Source organism: Mirounga angustirostris, unplaced genomic scaffold (genome assembly GCF_029215605.1).
Source record: "Mirounga angustirostris isolate CCGP_5_RB_7025 unplaced genomic scaffold, mMirAng1.0.hap1 SCAF_9, whole genome shotgun sequence".
Lineage (NCBI taxonomy): Eukaryota > Metazoa > Chordata > Mammalia > Carnivora > Phocidae > Mirounga > Mirounga angustirostris.
In genome coordinates, this window is record NW_026991717.1 from 130626378 (window position 1) to 130649006 (window position 22629).

The 22629-nt window shown below is 40.4% G+C and overlaps 1 protein-coding gene across 3 annotated transcripts in view; it reads right to left on the reverse strand.

The window, feature by feature from the left end:
* The window catches only part of EFCAB11 (EF-hand calcium binding domain 11), a 143221-nt gene that overhangs the window by 103403 nt on the left and 17189 nt on the right, over positions 1 to 22629 (reverse strand). For all 3 annotated transcript variants that reach the window (XM_054513838.2, XM_045901393.2, XM_064571463.1), the window contains exons 4-5: positions 19918 to 20019; positions 19003 to 19093 (exon numbers count right to left, since the gene is read on the reverse strand). In XM_054513838.2, the coding sequence (XP_054369813.1) occupies positions 19003 to 19093; positions 19918 to 20019 (193 nt within the window). The remainder of the gene's footprint in view (positions 1 to 19002; positions 19094 to 19917; positions 20020 to 22629) is intronic.

Consider the following 22629-nt stretch of genomic DNA (forward strand, 5'->3'; position numbering starts at 1 on the left):
AGTAGGTTTAAATGGGACTTCTTTACACTGAAAAAACCCAAAAGAACATGATTTAATAATAATTTCCAACATGCTAAGGATCCCTCTGAGATGAGAGGTTGTCTGTTTGGCTCTGTTTGTTTGGGATATAAGAAAATAAGATTAAACAAAGACTATAATATCCTATAGTAATAAGGCAGATACGAGCAGTGGGGAAACAGAGGAGGCAAATCCCAAGTAAATCTGAGAATTTGACATTGGAATTATTGGTAATCCTGGGCAGCGAAACACATATTTATCATGTACATAGTAAGTGCTTAATAAACATTTGTTAAATGATGCTGAAATTGATGATGTTTGAGGACAATGATGAGTGAATTATTTGCTTTTATTCTTTATTTCTTGCCATTAGACACTGTACTATTACTTATAGTTTTCTTTAAAGAGTAAGTAAACAGGGGGCACCTGGGTGGTTCAGTCGGTTAAGCGGCTGCCTTCCAGCTCAGGTCATGATCCCAGGGTCCGGGGATGGAGCCCTGCATTGGGCTCCTTGCTCAGTGGGGAGCCTGCTTCCCCCTCTCCCTCTGCCTGCCACTCCCCCTGTTTGTGCTCTCTCTCTCTCACTCTCTCTATGTCAAATAAATAAAATCTTTAAAAGAATAAAATAAAATAAAGAATAAGTAAACAAAGGTATGGAAACAGACAATCAAGGTATTTAAAGCTAGAAGGAGAGGAAACTGAAGTCCAGGGAGGTTAGCAGACATGCCTGAATCAGTTTCCCACAACATGGGAGCTGAGCCCAAACCACTGACCAACAGCCCTGTGTACACCCCACCACCCCAGCATGGAGAAGACACAGTAATGGAGAAAATCCAGCCAGTCAATTTTGTGATTTGCCTGAAGGTCTAACAAAAGGTTGAGAAATGTGAACTTCAATTATTTAAGCCATAAATGTTTCCCATTATGATATTTAAGCAGCCATGACCATCTAAAATACAGATTTTTTTTTTTTTGGCCATTAACAGAGTCACATTTTACAGTTTGGCAGTATGAGGTTTTTGATATTTTTATCAAAAGGTTTTATGACCAAATTGTCAGAAATCAGGGAATTTTATAAAAAGGGTGTACAATTCAGTTAAAGTGTTTTCATATATTCACAGCCTTAGGTCTATGAAAAGGGTTATAGCCATAGATTATATAGCTCTATTTTTGACCGTGAAAATTTGTATGCTGTCCAGATCTTTATTCTATTGAAATTGAACTGGAAAGGGCCCTTAAATGAAATGATTCCTTCAAAATCTGTAAACTGTAGTAGACCTGATTGATAAAGAGATTCAAAATCCCTTTCAAGGGTGCACATGGGGAGAGCTATAAAAGGGAAAGATAAAGGTTCTCCCTTGCATGATGGAAGTGCTTATTTGTGCTTCCAACCTGGGGTCAGACTGTCTGGGGCAGAGCCAATTTCTATCAGTTCATGTGATCTTTGCCAAGTCACTCAGCTGCTCTGCCCTTTAGTTTCCTCATCTGTAAAATGGGGGCAACAACAGTCACCACCTCACAGGGCTGTTGTGAGGATCAAAGGAATTCAAGAGAAGCAAAGCATTTGGAAGAGGGCTTGGCAGGCTGTAAGCACCCCCTGTGTGCTCACTGTTGTTACCACTCCCTCCTGACCACTGACTCCCTTTTCTTTTTTTTTTTTTTTTTAAGATTTTATTTATTTATTTGACAGAGACTCAGCGAGAGAGGGAACCCAAGCAGGGGGAGTGGGAGAGAGAGAAGCAGGCTTCCCATGGAGCAGGGAGCCCGATGAGGGGCTTGATCCCAGGACCCTGGGGTCATGACCTGAGCCGAAGGCAGACACTTAACGACTGAGCCACCCAGGCGCCCCCTGACGCTCTTTTCTTGCTCCATCCCCCACTCTTCTCCTTCATCCACTCCCGGTCTGTGCTTTCTCTCTCTCCAGATGCCTTTCCTCCCAGAGTTTTTCAAATCCTAACTCAGTTGCTAAATAAACTCCGGGATTGCCCTGGCTGGAATCAAATCCCCTCACCTCTTTACGTTTCTATAGTAGGTACTATCTTCTGCCTTATCTTACAGTCACTCCATGAAAGACTGTCCCTGTCTGATTTGCTCTTGCAGCCCTGAAGGTACCCTTCTTAGTGCCTTGCACATGGCACTCACTCAGCTAGCGTTTGTGGAATAAATCGAGAGAGAGAGAGAGTTGTCATCTACTGCCTGATCAACTAGTAGCTGTTATTATCACTGTCATGAAGGAGGAAAGGCTGGTCCTGGGAGGCTCAAACTATAAAGCTGAGGCAAACATCATGACCGCCTTTTGGACTAAAGCACATTTTATGAAATGCAAAGATAATTTAATTTCATGAAAACTTAGAGAATCTCTGGAACAAAGTCAATACAGAATAAAATCTCAGATTTGAAACGAAGCCAACTTGGTCAGTACGCCTGACTTGGCAGGGTGTGGTGTTCCTGTCATCTCTCCATTATCCATAGTGAAGAGGAGGAGTAGACCTTTCAAGATTAATACTCATTTGGCTTTGGCAAATTATTCCTGAAGTTAAAAACCTTTTATGCTCTCCTGTCTCTCTCTCTAGGATAGTCTAGACACCTCCATTAAAACATTAATAAACAGTGAGTGCCTATCAGGGGCCAGGCATAGTGTTCTCATATGTATTCACTCATGTAATCCCCCAAACAACTCTGTGATGTAGGTTCTCTAATATCCATATTTTACAGATGAGCTGACTGAGGCACAGAGAAGTTAAGCAACTTTCTCAAAGCCAACTGGCTAGTTCAGTTCATCTTATTTCAATCCCTCTTCCTACATATAATGTCCTATATGGCAGTGCAATGGGAATCAGTGTAGAATATTTGGGATACTCAGCTGCTAGTGAAACACGGGGCTAGAGGAATTCTCTCAGGTTAAGTCTGATCTGGTCTGGCTGGGCAGGAAGGGCCAAGTGTGTGAACTGCAATGGGTTTCAGGAGTCAAAGGAGCTCAGGTTAGATCCAAGCTGGCCTCCGAGTCCTAGGGGATCCAAGCTGGTGGGCAAAGCAATGGACTCCGACCTCTGCAGATGCACTCTACGTGAGACACACTCTCTCTTTGCCTGCCTATTTCCATCCGTCAGGTCTCACACTGGCTATCGCTTTCTCTGAAGTCAGCCTCATGCCCGCTCCCCAGCCTCCATTAAGCATCCTGTATATTCCCACAGTGCTTTGCAGTTATCTTTCAGGATTAACCATCTTGGATACTAACTACCTATCTTCCCAACTGGACTATAAGTTCCTGGAGGGCAGGGCAGTGTTTGTCTTGTTTACTTTCATATATTCTCAGTGTCTGCAATGCAGAAGATGCTAACACTTATTTCCAAAACAGAAAAAGATATAAACCTGAGGACAAAAGTGCACAGAGCAGAGACACCTCCTAAAGGGACTTGGGGCAAGGTGAAGACAGGAGTGCACGTGCACATTCATTAAGTATAAGGTGAGGACCACACATCTGATCGGGCATCGAGGGAGGATTTGGAAACGTTACCAAGAATCCACAGAGGGTCAGAATTTTAGTCACTGACTTGAAAGCTATACACTCCTGTGCCCAATGCAGTCACAACAATACAGGTGTCTACTGAGTACCCATGTCACTTTGAGTGTTGAGAGCTTCACTTGGAAGGCATGAGATTCTGACTTTTAGAGTTTTTAGCTTGTGGAGAGAAGCAGGAAGAACACCCGGGAAGGAAGAACACAAGGATTTGGAAAAGTTAAACTACAGTCTCTTCTTTAGAATTGACATAAGTTTACCGACTGGGGGACAGGAAACAACCAAGAGCTAAATAAGGAGAACTGGGGACACTATGGCATAGTATTAGGATGTGGCAAAGGGGAAACCATAAAGGCTATTTTGTTTTAGTCATTAACGAAAGTGCACCTACTTCACATGCTATGGATCGGGCTTGGGGGAGAAAAAGACAAATTAATCTAAGGCTACTCACTTAGTGATTGCTTCAAGCAAACAACTTTTAACAATGTTATGAAGCCAGCTAGCAAACTAAATAGAAATGAGGTCCAAGGAATCGAAACATGAAAATTTGAAGAGAAAAAGAACTGCACAAAGCAAAACAGACCAAATACAAGGCTAACCAAACAAGAGCTAAATCAAATAAATAGGCATTGCCGTGTGCCCTGGAGGACTGCCAAGGAGAGTGAATTTCAACAAAGAATGCGTCTGCCACCAGTTCGGAAAACTTCAATTCCAGAAGGTCTGAAGGAGGGCCGAAGCCACCGCAGAGCAACACGGGAGCACTGGGGTGGAGAGGCGCAGATCAGACAGTATTTCGGTCTCTGCAGACAAACACTAGACCCTTCCCCTAGCAAGACAGGAGCAGGCAGCCCACTACCTCCCCACGCACCCCAACATAGCCCTTGGCCAGAAACAATTCAGGTCACAGAAATTTGCAACTTTGAGGATGGCCTTCTCTTCCCAATTAGTAGATGAAAGGGCCACCGTCAATATTTCTCGGCCCAAATCGTAGGATCCAAAGTGTTGAGATGAAGCGAGCCCATGCAGCCCAAGTGAAGGCACTGGCAATCACCTGTGACCTTGGACCCTAAAGACAGAGTCCTGGACTTTGGGGCTGAAATCAAGGTAGATCAAGGAAGTCTCACTCCCTGGGTTGGAGCTCAGCTCTGGCCTGGTGTAGTCAGCAGTCATCCTAGGAGTAACAACCATCACCACCACTACCACAGTCCCTCTGCCTGAGCATTCATATTGTGCCAGGCACAGAGCTAGGCGCTTTGCATGAATTAACCCTCTCCACAACCCCTTATTATCCCAATTTGATAGCTGCTCACTTTATAGATAAAGGAACCAAGGTAAACTGAGCTATTTCTCAATGGCCTTCCAGCCAATAAGCAAAGGAGCAGTTATTCCAAACATGCTCTCTTAACCAACAGACTTGGCCAGAAATGCAATAAAAGAAGGCAGATAATCAGCAAACACTTATTAATTGTTGGCATGGTATGTACTATGAACTATGCGAGGTGAAACTGGGACAAAAAACAAGGAAGACGAAGCAGAATTCCTTTTACTTACTCTGTAAAAAAAAAATCTTGAACTTTATTAGTCTTTAAAGAAAGAAGCCTCCCTACTCTTTAAAATTTACTGTAATCTATCCAGCAAATATTCAGGTTATTCAAATCTGTAAGGAGACTAACAAAACATAACAAAACAAAACAAAAGGAGAGTTGATAATAAGTAGCTCAGGGGCAGTTTTTGGTTGGCATTACCCAAAATGCAGACTTATTTAGTTCCAAGGACTGGGAGGCCTGAGAGTCTGAACTCCTTAAGATTTCCTGACCGTAGCATTGCTTTTTTGCTCAGATTTCTCTATTGCTCTCTTGATTGAAATTTCTGTACATTAATATGTGCTTTTTTTTCCTACATGACCTATTTTCCAATGGGACTGAGGGGGAAAATCGCAAATGCATATTTAAAGCCACAAGAATATTTAAATTCTCCCTATTTTTGTCATACATTTTTAGTACTTTCTATTTGAGATGAAAGATAAAAACTTGTGTGCATGATTAATTGTAATGATGAAAGAATGCGAGGCAGTTGCTTAAGAAACAAGAACAACAAAGGGATAAACTACTGCAGGCATCACCAGGACTGGAATGACACTGCTCTGTGTACTTGATTTCCATGGCAACTAGCAATGGGAAGACGAATGTTTCATAGTCACTCCGCTCTGCAGTACACGTCTATAAATCAAACTTGCATAAAGAGCACAAGATTTCTGCTGTGGGCTGTACTCAGAGCTGGTTTATTTTCCTGTTACTGTATAAGTATGGAAAAGAAGCATAAAACAATGAGGTCATTTTTAGTGGGGAACAAACTCCGAAATTACTAATACACCTGCGGCATAGGATGTCATTCATCTAGCAAGAGAGGAGAGGCAGGCGAGGCAGTGGGGGGAATGAAAACCCTGCCTGCTTCAGTAGGGGTAACAGACACAGGCACTCGTGTGCGAGCTGCATGCCTCCCTGTCCCTCCCCTTAGCTCGGCTCTGAACCGTATGTGGGAGCATCTTCAGTAACTGTCTTGGATACAAAGTTTTCACTCTGATAATTGGGCAGAAACGATGCTCTGGGTTTAGTATGAAAGTTTAGGGAGGCTGAACAAAGACACATTTGTTTTGTTTTGTTTTTAAAGATTTTATTTATTTATTAGAGAGCGAGGGAGAGAGAAACAGCATGAGAAGGGAGAGGGTCAGAGGGAGAAGCAGGCTCCCCGCTGAGCCAGGAGCCCGATGTGGGACTCGGTCCCAGGACTCCAGGATCATGACCTGAGCCAAAGGCAGTTGCCTAACCAACTGAACCACCCAGGCGCCCCCGACACATTTGTTTTTATTTACATTGAAAATGGGTCCTCGTTGTAGAAGTTAGGGCAGAAAAATAATGGGCTGGCGTTGAATTGGGAGTCAGGAGACCTGAGTTTTGATCCCGATCTGTGCAACCTTGGGGAAGCTATTAAGTTCATTGACCTCCATTTTTTTAGCTAGGAGAGAAATGGTGTATGTGATTTCTGAAGTCTCTACCACCATCGGAGGCCACGATTCTGTAATCTCTGAATCTCAAGGTTCCAAATCAATGAGATCTAACCAAACATGTTAGCTGTGCCATTCCTAAAAAATACATATCTTACCAGACTAGCCATACTATTAACACTGTTTTATGATTTTACCATCACAGTGAAGCCTCTGCCAACCTGTGTCAATCTTCTAAATACAGAACACGCTGTGGAAAATGTAACAAATTTCATTATCAGAGTCTTAAAAAGTTTAAAAAAATGCACAACCTTATACCTGATTTTTATAACATTATAAAGAACACTTAAATTTCCATAATCTTCCTGTTACATGGATAAGTTCCTGCCAAGCAGGAAGCACCCTGCTCCTTGGAGTCTGCAGCTCTCCGTGAAGGTTTGAGGCTCTTCTGGGGTTCTTCTTTGGAACAGTAATGCTCAGTAAGAGTTTGTGAAACAAATAAATGAGTGGATAAACCAACCCCGAGGAACACCTTTGCTACATCTTTTAGCAATCTTGTATTGCCTTCCCCAGTCTTCAGTGTTTAGGCAGATTTCGACCAGCAGACAAATATCACCAGGGTAGAGAGGCAAATACCTGAAAGCCAGGTAAACTATCTGAATGTCTCTTCTCTAAGTCTGTGAGTCTACAAAATACCTGTGGAGGTTCACAATCTAGAATTACCTTCTCACCAGTGGAGCCTGAAGTATCACCAGACACAAAGAGGACCTCCCATCCTCAGGCCTGGCTATGTCCGGCAGCAGAGCAGGGCCTCCAAAGGGTTGAGTCCCAGCCTCTGCCTCCAATGAGGGCAGAGCAGGGAAACAACACGCAAGTGGCACTCATTGTCTCATTTAATGCTTATGCCAACTCTGGGGAAAAGAGAGTTATTATCCCTGTTTTACAAGTTGGGAAAGCTGAGCTGTAAAGGATTTATGTAAGTGACTACAGGGTGATGGTTATGAAATGTGTAGCAAAATGCAAAACCTGCTCTCCCTGATCCCAAGGCCTCTCTGTGCTTCTGATGCATCTCAGGACACATTCGGGCAACAGATTATTGCTCTACTGGACTTCTTTGGCGCTAAAAAAACAGGGGGTTAAAAAGAGTTAAACAAACAAACCTAGCCCTAAAAAGCACACTATTAGTAAAAAATAGTAGTAATCAGGGGTGCCTGGGTGGCTCAGCTAGTTAAGCATCTGACTCTTGGCTTCGGCTTAGGTCATGACCTCAGGGTCCTGGGATCAAACCCCGGGTCAGGCTCCATGCTCAGTGCAGAGTCTGCTTGTCCCTCTCCCTCTGCTTCTCCCCCCCACCCCACCCCCACGCCACTCACACACTCTCTCTCTTAAATAAATAAAATCTTAAAAAAAAAAAAATAGGGGCGCCTGGGTGGCTCAGTTGGTTAAGCGTCTGCCTTCGGCTCAGGTCATGATCCCAGGGTCCTGGGATGGAGCCCCGCGTCGGGCTCCCTGCTCGGCGGGGAGCCTGCTTCTCCTTCTCCCTCTGCCTGCTGCTCCACCCGCTTGTGCTCTCTATCTCTTGGTCAAATAAATAAATAAAATTTTTTAAAAAATAGTAGTAATCAGTATTTCTTAAATCTAAATTCAGATCATAAATAGAACCAGGTATACCACTCCAGGATACATTATCACCCATACTTCAACACAGGCTAAAGGCTATTTCCAGGATGGAGCCAGATGTCACACAACCATGTAATTTCCAATATGTGAACACTATGAGAGTCCATGACATCTTTACAGGAGTTTACTAGAAATGTATTCTGCTGCCTAGCAAAGGGATTTGGTTTGGTTCTTAAACTGAGAAGATGTAATAATTTGGGCATATATTTTTGATACTAATTTTTCAAAACCTAATAAAATAACACTTATTAAGGAAGGCTCCAGCTTAACCTCCTCGGTCCAGTTAGTTTCTTATTAGAGTTTTTAGCACCACCAACTGGTTAAAGAGATCTACTACAAGTTTGTTTGGCTCTCAACCTGCTTTATTCATTAAGAGAGGATCATACATTTATTTCACATTTAATTTGTGGTAAAGGAATTTACTTCAGCTACTAAATAAAATTAGAAATGCCTTTCCTTGTCAGTCAAATAAATAGTAATCCACTTTGGCTTGTTCACATAAGAAGAACATATATTTTGGGTAGTAAGTCATTAGAGAAAACTAAATCTACCCACTAAAACTAATTTGATTTATTATACCATAAGCTCGCCCTCAAAAAACAAAGACTAAGAACTACAATGAAAATTAGAAACTAAAATAGAGAGGAAACTAAATGGTACTGAATACTACACTAACCTATCGTGTTTATATCAAACATTAATTTAATTGGGAATAAAAATGATTGAGGAGGTAATTTCACTTTTAAAAACTTTGGAGTTTTCCACCAAGATTCTTGACTCACAGATGGATGCTGCCATCTGACAAGTAAATATATTCCACCATTTATCTTTCCTTCCTGTTTAACTGAACCCCATCCAGCAATGGGTGCTGGTATATATACACAGCACAACTCTGCCCTGACAGTTCAGATCTGATCTCTGTACAATGAATCAGTGAAAAGAAATATGCCTGAAGAACTAAGTCTGATGATTTCCCCCAAACAACCAATTTGTGAATATAAGTTGTCCATGAAAAGAATATCCAGCCACTTATTGTCATGACCAACTTGTAACCTACAGAATGAATGGCACCAACATTGTAACAAATTTGGTCACTGCAGAAACTTTTCTACTACTCTACTAGGCAATGTACAAGAGAGAAAGAAAAAGAAGGTTCCATTCAATTAAATGAATTGGACTCTGAGGGCAGAGTTCCATTAAAAGCTTTCTGATAAGAGTTTAAAACTCCTGTAATAATTTTCTGATGATAGCAGTTTAAATCTCTATATGAATGTGTGGTCAAGTTCGTATTTTTTAAGCCCTTTTCATCTAAATCTGCACTTGAAAGCCCTGTAAGGAAGACAATCTGTGATAGTTCCAATTAAGGACCAGCAGATGCTCTACCCAATTTAACCCATAATTTGAAGATGCAAACTTTAATCAACTTCATTCTATTCCTTTGCTTTTGTTTACTCATTCATTCATTCATTCATTCATTCATTCATTCATATATTCATTGAACACTCTCTCCATCAAACACAATTAGGTTTCTGCAAAAAGGGAGTAAGAGTGTGCCTCTTCTACTGCCCTCTCCTCTCCTTGGGTTGATCCTCGGATACGCCATCTCCAAGGCAGATATTTCTCTTTGAAGTCATGAATGGATTACAAGAAACCTTAAAAATAATATTGACTTGGGTTGAGAAATGCATTTTGTAACTTTTTTGTTTCCACACAGGTGGAATGATACTTAATGCTAAATGTGTTCAGATGGTTTATTTTAACTGTAAATTCAGTCTACTCTACCATTATTAGGCAGTGGTATTCTTAAATCAAAAGATACAATTTTGAAGTATAAGAAAGACACATGACCATTAACAAGTACCAGCAATGTGACTGTCATCAAATAAAATATTTTTATTGTTTGTTGATTTCCTATGTCCGTTTTCTTCTTTAGCCAAAGGATAAAATAATTGAGAATTAGGTCCACTGTGGCTTGAAATTAGCGATAAAAGAGCTCAGCTTTACCTGTAGAATGGGTATGAGTAACAGCTGATGTGTAGGATCACTGCACGGATTCAGTAAGATTACACTAGCAGGTGCTTCATGAATGGGAGCTGCCCTCACTGGCACTGGAATGATACAGTGCCAGGAAAGCTGGAGGGGGGGGGATAGTGAGCATCAAGGACAGGGTTCGCTGGTGGGGTGCTCAACACCCAGAAAAGGGGACAAGAATGAAACCTGAGAAAAAGAATGGGGGGCTACCTGGAGGGACTTAGGTCAGGGGAGCAGCTTTCTAGGCTGGGGGATTAGAGTATGTCTGTAGACAGTGGTTTAAGTTATAAATAGGAGAGGAAATGGCTGATGGAGAAAGGTCTTACATTAGAAAACAGGGAGGGGATGAGATGAGAACAAAGGAGAGGAATCAGAAAAAAAAGAGATCCTGTTCCTTACAACTAGAATTGAAAGAAAATTAAGAACTGGGGGTGAGGAGGAGGCAGTAAAGAAAACCCGGGAAGAGGCCAGGACCGCATCCGTGAAGCGGAAGGCAAGCTCACCTGCAGTGCAGAATAGAGGGAAAGGTTTGGTACAATGATGACAGAGAGCAAGTCGATCTGACCATGTGTGACAATGCTAAAGAACTGGCTTGGGGTGTGATGCCGAGACTTCTGAGGCCCCTCAGAGGCATGCAGGCCATGGGTACAGGAGGAGATGCTGATGGCACTCATGCCAACAATTTGCTATCCCTGAAATAGGAAATCAAAGATAGAAGAGATAAAGTTCTCCTGGATGGCAATAACGGTGTGACGTGATTTGAGTGACAGCTATCCCAACCCTGAGCAAGGAAAGGAAAGCCTTCTGGAATTACACAGGACCAGGGCTGGGGAAATGCACAGAAGATGGATTCATGTAGTCCAAACACTCTGGTCAAGTAGACAGCAGTTTCTGCCTGAATGGAGAATGTGGTCCCATTCTGGGATAGGCCGTCAGAGGATCAAAGCAGGCGGCAGGGGATCTAAGCAATGGGATCCAAGAAGGTGGACACAGAGTTCACGGATCTCTCAGACATTACACTTGGTGGGAGAGGGACATTTTTGTGGTATGTGTGTTTTGGGAAGTAGGCAGACGCACTGCAGAAAGGTGGCAAAAGCCTGCTCTAGGTCACAGACTGGCAAGGAATTATGATATAATTCCAAAGGCCAAAGGCAAGATGCATAACACCTGGGTTCTTATCAAAACCACCTGAACTGGGATGTCTGCTATAGTGTCGTGTGATAAAACGCCACATCAGCTTCCTTTCGTACATTTTTGTAAACAGTTCCTTTTGTATATGTACAGATAACCAAACGAAATCTCAAGTATAACAATCTAAACCAAACCAATTCGTAGGAACAGAGAAAAACTAATTATGCAACTGGTTTCCCAAGAACATTTCGGGGCGGAGCGAATGTGCCTTGCTTCCTCACATTTACACTCAGTATTGTGGGGATAAAAGGCATGGTTCCTGCCCTCAGGATGCTTATACTGCTAAAAGAAGTGAAAAGGGAATAGAACAGTGATTAAGAGCATGAGCTTGGGAGTCAACCTGCCTGAGTTTGAGTCTTGGACCCATTACTCACCAGCCAGGGACCTCTCCAAACTTCTTCCTCCTCTGTAAAATGTGGATAGACAGGGCCTAACCCATGAGGATCCTGTGAGGATTCATTCAACATGGTGCCTGGTACACAGTAAATACTCAGTAAATGTTAGTTGCCAGTGTTCTCGTGCTTACTCTTATTAGATGCCTTAATGTGGCAAGTGCTATAGGAGTTCTAAGGAAGAGGAAAGAAATTTTCTGGGCTAGAGAGATCAGGGAAGGCTACATAGAAGAGAGAGTTCAACTAAGCTCTAAGGAGAGTTCAGCTAAGCTCAATACCATTTCGGTATGTGGATGGGGGAGTTGGAGAAGAGAGGGCAATGAACCTGGCATGAGCAAAAATGCTAGAAATGACAGGATCAGTATATGGCAGGCAGCTCAGAATGGTGGAGTAGAATTTCTGACGTGGGAAATGCTGAGAGACATGCTAAAAAGGCACACGAGGTCTCTCTGTGTGTAGGGGCCTTGCATGTCAGACCAAGGAACGTAGGGGCTATCTGGTAGGCAATGAAAAACTATTAAAGTCAAGAAAGACAATTAAAAAGTAATGCTAAAAAAAAAAAAAAGCGATGCTAATTTCCCTCATCCAAAATGTAACCGGAAGGGTAGGCTAGTGATTTTCAAACTTTAATGTGCATATCTACCATCCAGGGATCATATTAAAGTGAACACGTTTGACTCCGTACGTTTGGAGGGGAGCCTGAGATTAGGCATTGTTAATAAGCTCCCTGGTGCTGATGCTGTTGGTCATTGGAATACTCTTTATTTTTTTTTTATTTTTTAAAGATTTTATTTATTTATTTTTTAGAGAGCGAGCGAGAGAGAAACAGCATGAGATGGGAGAGGGTCAGAGGGAGAAGTAGGCTCCCCGCTGAGCCGGGAGCCCGATGTGGGACTCGATTCCAGGACCCTAGGATCATGACCTGAGCCGAAAGCAGACGCTTAACCATCTGAGCCACCCAGGCGCCCTGGAATACTCTTTAAATGGCAAGTGTATATGTATTCAAGGTAGCCTGATGGAGGAGAACGACTGGGTAGGAGATAGGTAGACAAGATGGCTAGGCATGAGCTAGCAAACTCATTATGGGTCATTATGTCACTGAGATAAAAACACAGTACTGGAAATTTTTGATTCTGATTTTTAGGATCTATGTAAGGAGGGCAACCAAAACTCCTAAGTGTAACTCCTAATTCTGAGCCTATTTTTTTCCACATCTTAAAATAATGTTAATTTAAATCTCATATAAAATGTAAATTTATTTTGTTAAGTACGAGCTTTTCTTATTTTATGAATACAACAGACAATATTACCAAGATTATTTTACCCAGGAGTTAGCTATCTACGACAAAAGAAAAATGTAAGAAATTGATTCCTTTTTCTATAAAGGAAAATGGCATGAATACATTCATGATGTGTGGCTATTAATAACTTCGGGGATGACTGAAAGGGTTAGCAACATTTGGTCATAAGAAAGAAACCGTGGCAGCAGTATCTTATGTGACAGTTGGATTAAAAGAAAAATAGCCTTCATGCTATTACAGCAAGAACAGCGTAGTCAACCATATATGTAGATGAGGAATTGGATACGTTGGCCATAACACTTGTTATACTGACATCTCAAAAACTAAACCCAGGGTTGGATAGCTGTCAAAGCCAGTAATTTCCTCTTGAGAGCAGTCTTTGTCACACTGACAGACCACATCTGTATTCATGTGGTGCTGGGTTCTGAATAATATCTGTGATACACAGGAAAAATAAAGAAGCCCGCCATGCCACTCTCCATGATAGATAACCCCACCAGCGAGTTCTGGAACGAGAAGAAGCCTGCCAGCTCATATAACACAACAGCCTCATTTCTGAGATGAGGAGAGTGCAGGCCACAGAGGCTCACTGATTTGTGGGAAGACAGATAAGTGGCGGAGCTGGGACTGGAACTCAGGTCTCCTGCTTCCCAGCCCTGGGGCTTACTGCTCCACGTGACCTGCACAGGGCACCGGGAGGCATTTAGAGAGTAAAACAAAACATACATAATAGAAAGCTCGTTCGCTACAAAGCCATTCACTTACATAAAATGGAGTCATCTATTCAACACGTACAAAACTGTGCTGTGCTGTCGTTGAGTATGATGTCGAATACTTTGTTGTGCCTGCTCTCATACTGGATTATGTGTATACACATAACTATGAATAAGTATAAAGAAGAAAGATACTTATGACAGATTAGGAGTTTAAAGCAGAAGGTGAAGACAATTTCCTTTTGAGGGTAGCAAGGTGATTGGTAGGGTGTAGGGTAGGGCCAGCTGTCGGGATAAGAAAGGTCTTAACAGCTGGGCCTTGAAGGTGAATAGAATTTGCATCTGGATGGGTTTTACATCAAACAGGACTACAAAATATGAGCATCCTAAATGTAAAAGAAATGAAATGTTCCTTCCAATCAAATAATATATCCTTGATAATATTAACAAGTGAGCTGAACTGAAGAAACCAAAATAACACATTCTATTTGAAAATCTACATAATGAGGTCATCACTCTTCTCTACTTGTTTTCGGTCCAGTTGCTGAGCTTCAACTCCTATGTCACCAATTCTAAAGTTTATATTGGTAAAAGGACAATCTTCAAATGCAAGGTATAATTTTTGTCCACAGTACAAAATCAATTAAAAACCCTCTGAAAAACTGCCATTTTCTTAAAATGACTAGCATATATTTCTATAGCTGGATTTTTAAAGTACAGTTTTATTCAATATGTTATATGTGAAATCCCCAAAGAAATAAAATTCTGAGGTCAGCTTGGACACTTACACACATTGATACTGCCCATTCAGGAACCACATGCAAGAGGATAATCAGAAAAGGAAATCTCTGACAATACAGTTTTGGGAACAAAAAAGTGAAATAAAAACTAAGGCATTACCATAGCGAAGAAGATACAAAAATTTGTAAGATGAAAATTGAAAATTCAAGAAATCTTTTTCTTTGGCCTTCATACTTACACAACCAGGTATAGCTTGTAACAGCTATCTGTGTATGATTACAAAGAATGAGATATGATTTCTAGGCTTTTAAAAAAAAATACTTTTCTATACACAGAAGCATGTAGATAATTCTGGATCAATAATCACATTCATCACAGTAGGTACTCACTATAATAGCTGTGCTCTTCTTGAGGTCACATGACTACATTTATAAGAGAACCATTCTGATGCACAAGATAATGACTGGGAAATCTTTTCTTGTCCGAGAAAATGATGTGCAACAAGTGTGCTACCGGCCGAAAGGAGTTACAGAAAGCCAAAGAACACAGTGAGCGATATTACTTCAAAAGAGGTGAGAACAAATTGAAAAATAAGTGCTATCTTTTTTGAAAAAACAGATTCTATTTATTTATTTATTTGAGAGAGAAAGAGAGAGGAGGGGCAGAGGAAGAAGGAGAGAGAATCCCGAGCAGACTCCACACTGAGCGCGGAGCTCAACATGGGGCTCAATCTCACAGCCCTGAGATCATGACCTGAGCCGAAACCAAGAGTTGGATGCTTACTAACCAACTGAGCCACCCAGGCGCCCTGAAAAGTAAATGCTATTTTAAATCACTTTCCTTTAGGCCCCTTGGCTCTGTAAGATTCTCTTCCAATCAGCATAACAGAAGAGTCTGTTAGTTCATTCTACCCAAGTTGATGACAACCCTTCCCTCTATAATGGCCGTGACATGAGACATATATGATCTTTCTGCCAAGAAAATGTCCATCACTCCCTAAACCCCTACCCCCACTGAAACTCTGACATTGAAGACATATTCATCAACAAGTCATGATTCTCTTATTGTCAACCAATTTTTAATATCCAGAAGAGGAGAGTTAGAGGCTCTTTGTTTTTTGACCTTCCCCACGTAATATGAAGAGTGAGATTCTTACACCAAAAATATCAGATATAACTTTAAATGTCTCCAGTCCTTATTAGAGAGCGTTTTGGTGCCTCGATATTTCCACATTACATTAGTATCTGGCAATCTGCCTGCGTATTCAGAACCTCAGACAGTGGGTCGACCAGGGAGTGGGCCTTATGCACATCCACATTTCATTTAATGGCTGGAAAGCAGAAGCTTCCCAGAGCTTTTTGCCAATTGACAGGTGGTGGGAAAGTGCAAATCTTAGTGCTTACAATGAGATGGAGAAAGCTCCTAGGCATGGAGAAGTAAATATACCCACACAGAGAAAAAGGCCTGCCAGAAATACCACAGGGTGCTAATGGTGGGCAAAGTCAGGAAAGAACATGAAGCCAGCTCCTTGATAACAGCTGATGCTAAATTGTGAATCACAAGCAACCCCAAAATAAAGCAGAGAGAGGCCATCAGAGATTGATTCACGAAAACCACATGCAAAAAGAGAAAAATGGAAGGCAAAGCCACATGTGGTTATAAAGCTCCTGATTGCATTTTAAAGTACTTTTTCCTAGTTTAGAAGAAATAAATTAAACCATAAAAAACCCTGAAAGTGAGAATTTCACTGTCACTGGACATTCAGAGTAAGTAACAATGAACCAACAATTATTTATTAAGTAAGTACAATGCATGAGGCACCAAGCTGGGGACACTGGAAGTTGTGAATAAGCTCATAAACTCAAAGAGCTTGTGTTGTGTATCTTATGAAGATAATCCTAAACACTGCATTTTTGTTTATGAAGTGAAAAAAAATACAACCGTACATACTATCAAACTTAAGCAAAAGGAGACAAGACTGTTCAATGTAAAGAAAAAGAAAATTTTATCATGCAGGACCTTGAAAGGTAGGTCTAATCTGGGCAGGCAGGAAGTAGAGAAATCCTATGGAGTATAAGATTTGTGGGCCTTTCATATGTTTATTTACAGGTTATATGCACACATGCTGCTATATTAATATAGTATATACATTATAAGGCATAATATAGAAATTCTAAAGAATTAAAGATAAAAATATTTTATTTATTTAATGGCAAATGATTTTTGCTATCACTAGAAATTATTAATAATACTAATAAAATGTGATTTAATATACTTTATAATTTCCAAACATCTCAACTTAATCCTTTGTGATTGAGCAATTTGTTTTAATACTTGGTTTTAATGGCTGTCAAAGATACCTCATGAAGATATGTGGACCTAAGTGGGAAAAGGGCCTCATGACACTGAGTATCTTGATTTATAATTCCATCCTCCAATAAGGAAAAGGTTCAGGGGTGTTTTAAGGGTTTTTAAAAATTATTATTTTATTGTTATTGCTAACTGAAATTCAGCTAGTATATGTCTATCTATCCTGATATTAGTCTCTCTTGAAAGCTTATTCAAGTTATTTTAATTATTTATTTATTATTTAAATATATAATTATTTATATATTATTATTTAATTATCTTATTAAAGAATTTTTATATCTTTAGGAATTGTGTTCTAAAACCACTGAAACTTTATTAGATTTTTTTCCACTGGGTTAGGACATTCCACTTTCAACTTATTGAACATGCAGATGTGAAGGGTTTTAATAAGTGTCATATATCACTTTTTAAAATAGAATCACATTTCCAAACATTCATTTTCAAAAATGCTCTCCTGGAAGCACAGATTTCTTTTGAGTAGTTTCTCACACATTCTTAAAACACTGCTTCTATAGGGAAGGGCTGTAGTTAAGTGTATTTTTCAAAAATACACTTGAACTATGAGGTTACACCTACTGAAACTGTTTAACACATAAAGGTCAGCAAATATGGACACTTGTCTTTTGTTAAAAGAAAAATGCAGTAACAATTCTCTATTCTTTCCTTCCATGAGGAAGAAATACATTGACGCTCATTACTCATCTCATCACCAAGTGTATACAAAGATGCTACCATATTTCAAAGGTCTTGCTGTTCTAGAATCAACTAAGAAACAGCATCCTATGGCATTCTGTCTACTTCTGGCTTTAACTCCTTTGCTCTTCTTCAACAGCGCGCTCGATAACTTGCTTACGAATGTTGCAGGAAAAGAACTTCATAAAGGTCATTGTCAGTGACAGAGCAAATCCTTATTTCAAATAACCTGCTTTATAATTTCTATGGAGCAGGGATGGCTTCCGGTCAGATTTCCTGAAGTTATTTTTATCCCAATGGGAACATCTTCCCTACGTTCCTAGTATCCACTCTCTCCTTCTTCCTCTCTATCAGAAACTCAGAGGACACATGACTACCCAGAGCAAAGAGGACATTTTCCAGTCTCTTCCCCCTTACAGCTACCCAGCACCTTAAAACTAAGTTTGGATCACTAGGATGTAAGTAGAAACAATGAATAGCCTTAAGAGGAAGGGAATCTCTTCTGCTCCCTTTCCTCTGACCTAGATGGAATCCAGATGTGATCGCTGAAATCTAAGCAGCCACCTTGCAGCAAGAGGGAGATGCCTGGTGTTGAGGCAGCCAGAACAGAAAGAGGAAAGGAATCTGGGTCCTTCATGACCATGTTGCCCTCAAGTCAGCCCCAGACTGCCTGTGTTCATGTGGGAGAAATACAGTGCTGTCATTTTTGAGTTTTGTGATTCTGGGTTTTCTGGTTCTTATCGCAATAGGGACCACTAATGGATACACCTGGGAACAGCTGAGGAAGAGCTCACACAAAGATTCAGAGAAGACTCAGCTCTGCTGTCTTATCACGTCAGCACGTGCTTGCGCCATTCATATGACCTTCACTCTGCAGCTTCCTAACACAAATTACGTTTAAGCCACTTGCCCATATTGTCAGGAGTCATCTAATAATGGACATAATATAACCATTATGTCTCCTCTATCAGGGATGCATGAACTGCAACATTTATCAACAACTCTGAAAGCAAATGAACGAGGGGGCCACCATCAAGCAACCTCCACTCTTCTCTTCAGACAACTCAAGACCCATGTGTAACCTGTGTCTGATGAAACATTAATAAAGCTTCATTTTTTTTTTCTTGGTCAATATATACGTAGACAAAGAAGTTCTACTTTTCGCCCTGCTCCTCTCCCACCCTTACCAACAAATATCTATACACACCTCCCTGGTGTGCAAGCACTCCACTATCAAGGGTACAGATGGAAAAATCTGCATACATAAGTGTTCTCCATAAGGCTGAAAACTTGTAAAAGCAAATGGTAAATCGAGGGGTGGGTGTATATAAAGATTTTGGTGCCTTACCTGAATACGTCCAGAACAGTCCTTTCTGATAACTTGGGAGCCACCTGCCTAAATGCTTTCTTGAAATCTTCCAAAGTTAAATACCCACGATCTATTTGACATGAAAATATAAAACATTCACTTACTTCTATAAACCCTATGAACTGCTATCTCAGCCATATTTGTGTGAAACTTTCTTACTCGAAGAAAAGCAGTAAATATAAGGTAATCTAAGATTGTCTCATCAGAAGAATTTAAGAATCAACCACCACTCTCCTTCAGTGCAGGCCCAGATGATCTCACAGGTCATTAGCTGATTCTCTGAGTGCCAGGGAATGGACTGCAGACACACACTGCCATAATGGCATTAGGCTTCAAGTCCTTGTGAATTGCCAAAACAATTTATTCTTCAAAATTCACTTTTTTTCTTGCTTGGCATTAGAATTATAATATATGAATATTTAGAGGGAAAACATCACAGCAGCAAAGATGCTGACCCTGGACTCCATGAGTCTTTCCATCCTGTGTGTGATCTATGCAGCACAGGGAGTTCAAAGCCACTTCTCTCGGCTATATCCAGTGTGAGAAAGTGTGGGTCAAAGTAGGAGTCAAAGGAAAAGGCCTTACGGTTCCCCACACCTTTGTAGGTGGCTCATGACTTATAACCCCATGTGGCCAGCCCTTTTGCTATTCCCATTACAGTGTAGGCAAATCCTAAGTACAATTACATAACTCTAAATATTATTTTATCCATGGTAAATGTCAAGAGTTCAAGACTGTGATAGAGAAAAAAAATTCACACCAACATCTAGGTAATAGCTAATGAATACAGTAAAATAATCTTCCAAGTATATTGATTATTTTATTTACTGAGAGTACATAGCAAATTTTCTTAATAGCAATTTTTTTATATCAAAACAATTTAAAGATACTTACAGTGCCTGTCAAAAGCTGTGAAGATGTGTCTTATTTCATTCCGATGGAGTTGAACTTCCTTCTTTTTTCTAACAATATTTAAAAACTCCTCAAGCAATATACCTAAAGGTTAGAAAAAACAATTTACCAAAAGTGACCATCTTCCTCTTTAAGAAAAAAACAAAAATATAAATGAAAAGTGATACATATCATGAACAAATTTTATCTTAGTTTTGATGAACAGTGCATATTCTTAAAGATCTATAAAGTTGAAAAGACATTTTGCAAAATGCTAAATAGACCCAACCCTAGCAATCAATAGCAGAAACAATAGGCACTGTTGGAGTTCACTGAGCTTTTCCAGGGGATAAAGGAATGGTGACCTCAAAAAATGTAACACTCTTCCTTCTAAAAGATGTAACAGACAGGCCCGAAACTACTTATTAAACAAAGTGTCCTAATTTTTCTTTCCTTATGGTCCTTTGATTCTTTTTTTCCTAGCCAGATGTCATTATGGTGGGTTTTTTTTTTTTCCAACCGGGAGATCGGGACGAAGAAGTAGCGTCTCAAAAGTCAATACCAATTGCACACCAGAGATAAAGGTGGAGAGAATATTCCATAAACAATAGAGCTGGCATCGTCCCCAGCCTTGGGTACGCCCCGCCACTACTCTGCAGCCTCGGGCTCTGCTTCCTGTGATTCTCATAATAAAAAAGCCCAGCATGATCATATGAGGTTGGATACTGTGCTTACAATGTCTATTAAAATGAATTCTAATGTGATCTTTGTAGTAGGTTTAAAGAGTAGAGTCAAGAATTTAAACATTTTAGTGAACTGAGCCCCCAAAATATAAAAAGAGCAGTTCATTTTAGTAACTCAGAATTTCCATTACTAAATGGATCACTATTTTTAAAAATAGCCCCAAGTCATACAATAACCACGTGCTAATTTTTAAGAACTTGCATTTTTGGTGAGGTAATACTGAGCTGTATACCTTTCCGAAAATAGTTGCAACGGGTTTTAAAAAATAACATAGAAAATAGTTTTCTTAAGGGAACTTCGTGCAATGTTGGTAGGAATGTAAACCGGTGCAGCCACTATGGAAAACAGAATTAACAGAACTACCATCTGATCCAGCAATTCCCCATCTGGGTATTTACGCAAAGAAAACAAAAACAGTAATCTGAAAAGATATCTGCACCCTCATGTTCACTGCAGCGTTATTTATACTAGCCAAGATATGGAAGCAACCTAAGTGTCCATTGATGGATGAATGGCTAAAGAAGATGTGATACACACACACACACACACACACACAATGGAATACTACTCAGCCATAAAAAGGAATGAGATCTTGCAATTCTCCACAACATGGATGGACCTGGAGGGTATTATGCTAAGTGAAATAAGTCAGAGAAAAATAACATATGATACCACATATAAAAAACAAAACAAATGAATAAACAAAACAAAACTTGAGAGATACAGAGAACAGATCAGTAACTACGGGGGGGGAGGGAGTGGGCAAAATGAGTGAAGGGGATCAAGAGGTATAAACTTCCAGTTATAAAATAAATAGGTCATGGGAATATAACATACAGCATGGTGACTATAGTCAATAGTCAACAATAATGTATTGTATATTTTAAGTTACTAAGCGAATAGATCTTGAAAGTTCTCATCATAAGAAAAAACAATTTTGTAACATCTGTATGACCACAGGTGGTAACTAGACTTATTGTGGTGATCATTTTGCAATACACACACATAAGGAATCATTTTGTTAAACACCTTAAACTAATATAAAGTCATATATCAATCATAGTTTACTAAAAATAGTTTTATTTCCTAAGGTTTTCTTATTTGTAGTTAAAGGTTTAGAAACTTTAAAAGTCAATCTATCTTTATGTTTAAATGCTCCTTTTGTGACTCTTTAGGACCCACTGTGTGCCACACAGTATTGAGCCCTGGAAAGAGAGGGGAAAAAAGAACACACATAATTCCAGTCCCAAGGGAGTTACTGGTCTAGTGGGGGAGACAGTGATTGCACAGTTTCAACTGCACATGGACACGTAATTATAAATCACGGCACGTGGATGAGGGAGAAAACGGGAGGTTATAAAAGGATCACAGGAATCCTCCTGCAGAGTAGATTCTGATGGAGTGCTCTCTAAGTAGAGGGAATATTTAAGATAAGACCTATGACAAGAAGGTACCAGCTGGCTAAAGGTGAGGAAGAAGAACATTCCAGGAAGTGGAAAAAAAGTCAAGAAGGCAGCTGCATCTACCCTGAGCAAGAGGGCACACCTCCCAAGTGCTTCCCAGAGTGCCTGGCACGTGCTCGGTAAATGTGTGTTGTATGGAATTAGTGCATGCAGCCTTTCCTCCCATCACAGCTAAAGATATGCAGGGATGCAGCTCTGTTCTCATCTCGGCACTTTTGAGACCAGAGGACATATCGAGACTTCTTGTTGAGGATAAAATTTAAGTCTAGTCATGCCACGTTCCTACAGGTTCAAATCTGTTTACTTTCATGAACACCAAAAACTCATCAATTAGATAGCATCTAGATTAGTTGAAATCCCTGAATAATATATTCACTGATCTCGGCATGCCCTACGAGACCCTTTACCATCTTGCCCCGTCTACTTTTCTGGCCTCCCGAGCAAACTTCCTGAGGCTTCCCCAAGGCAACAGACCCTTTCATACCTTTGGGCACATTGCCTGGAATGC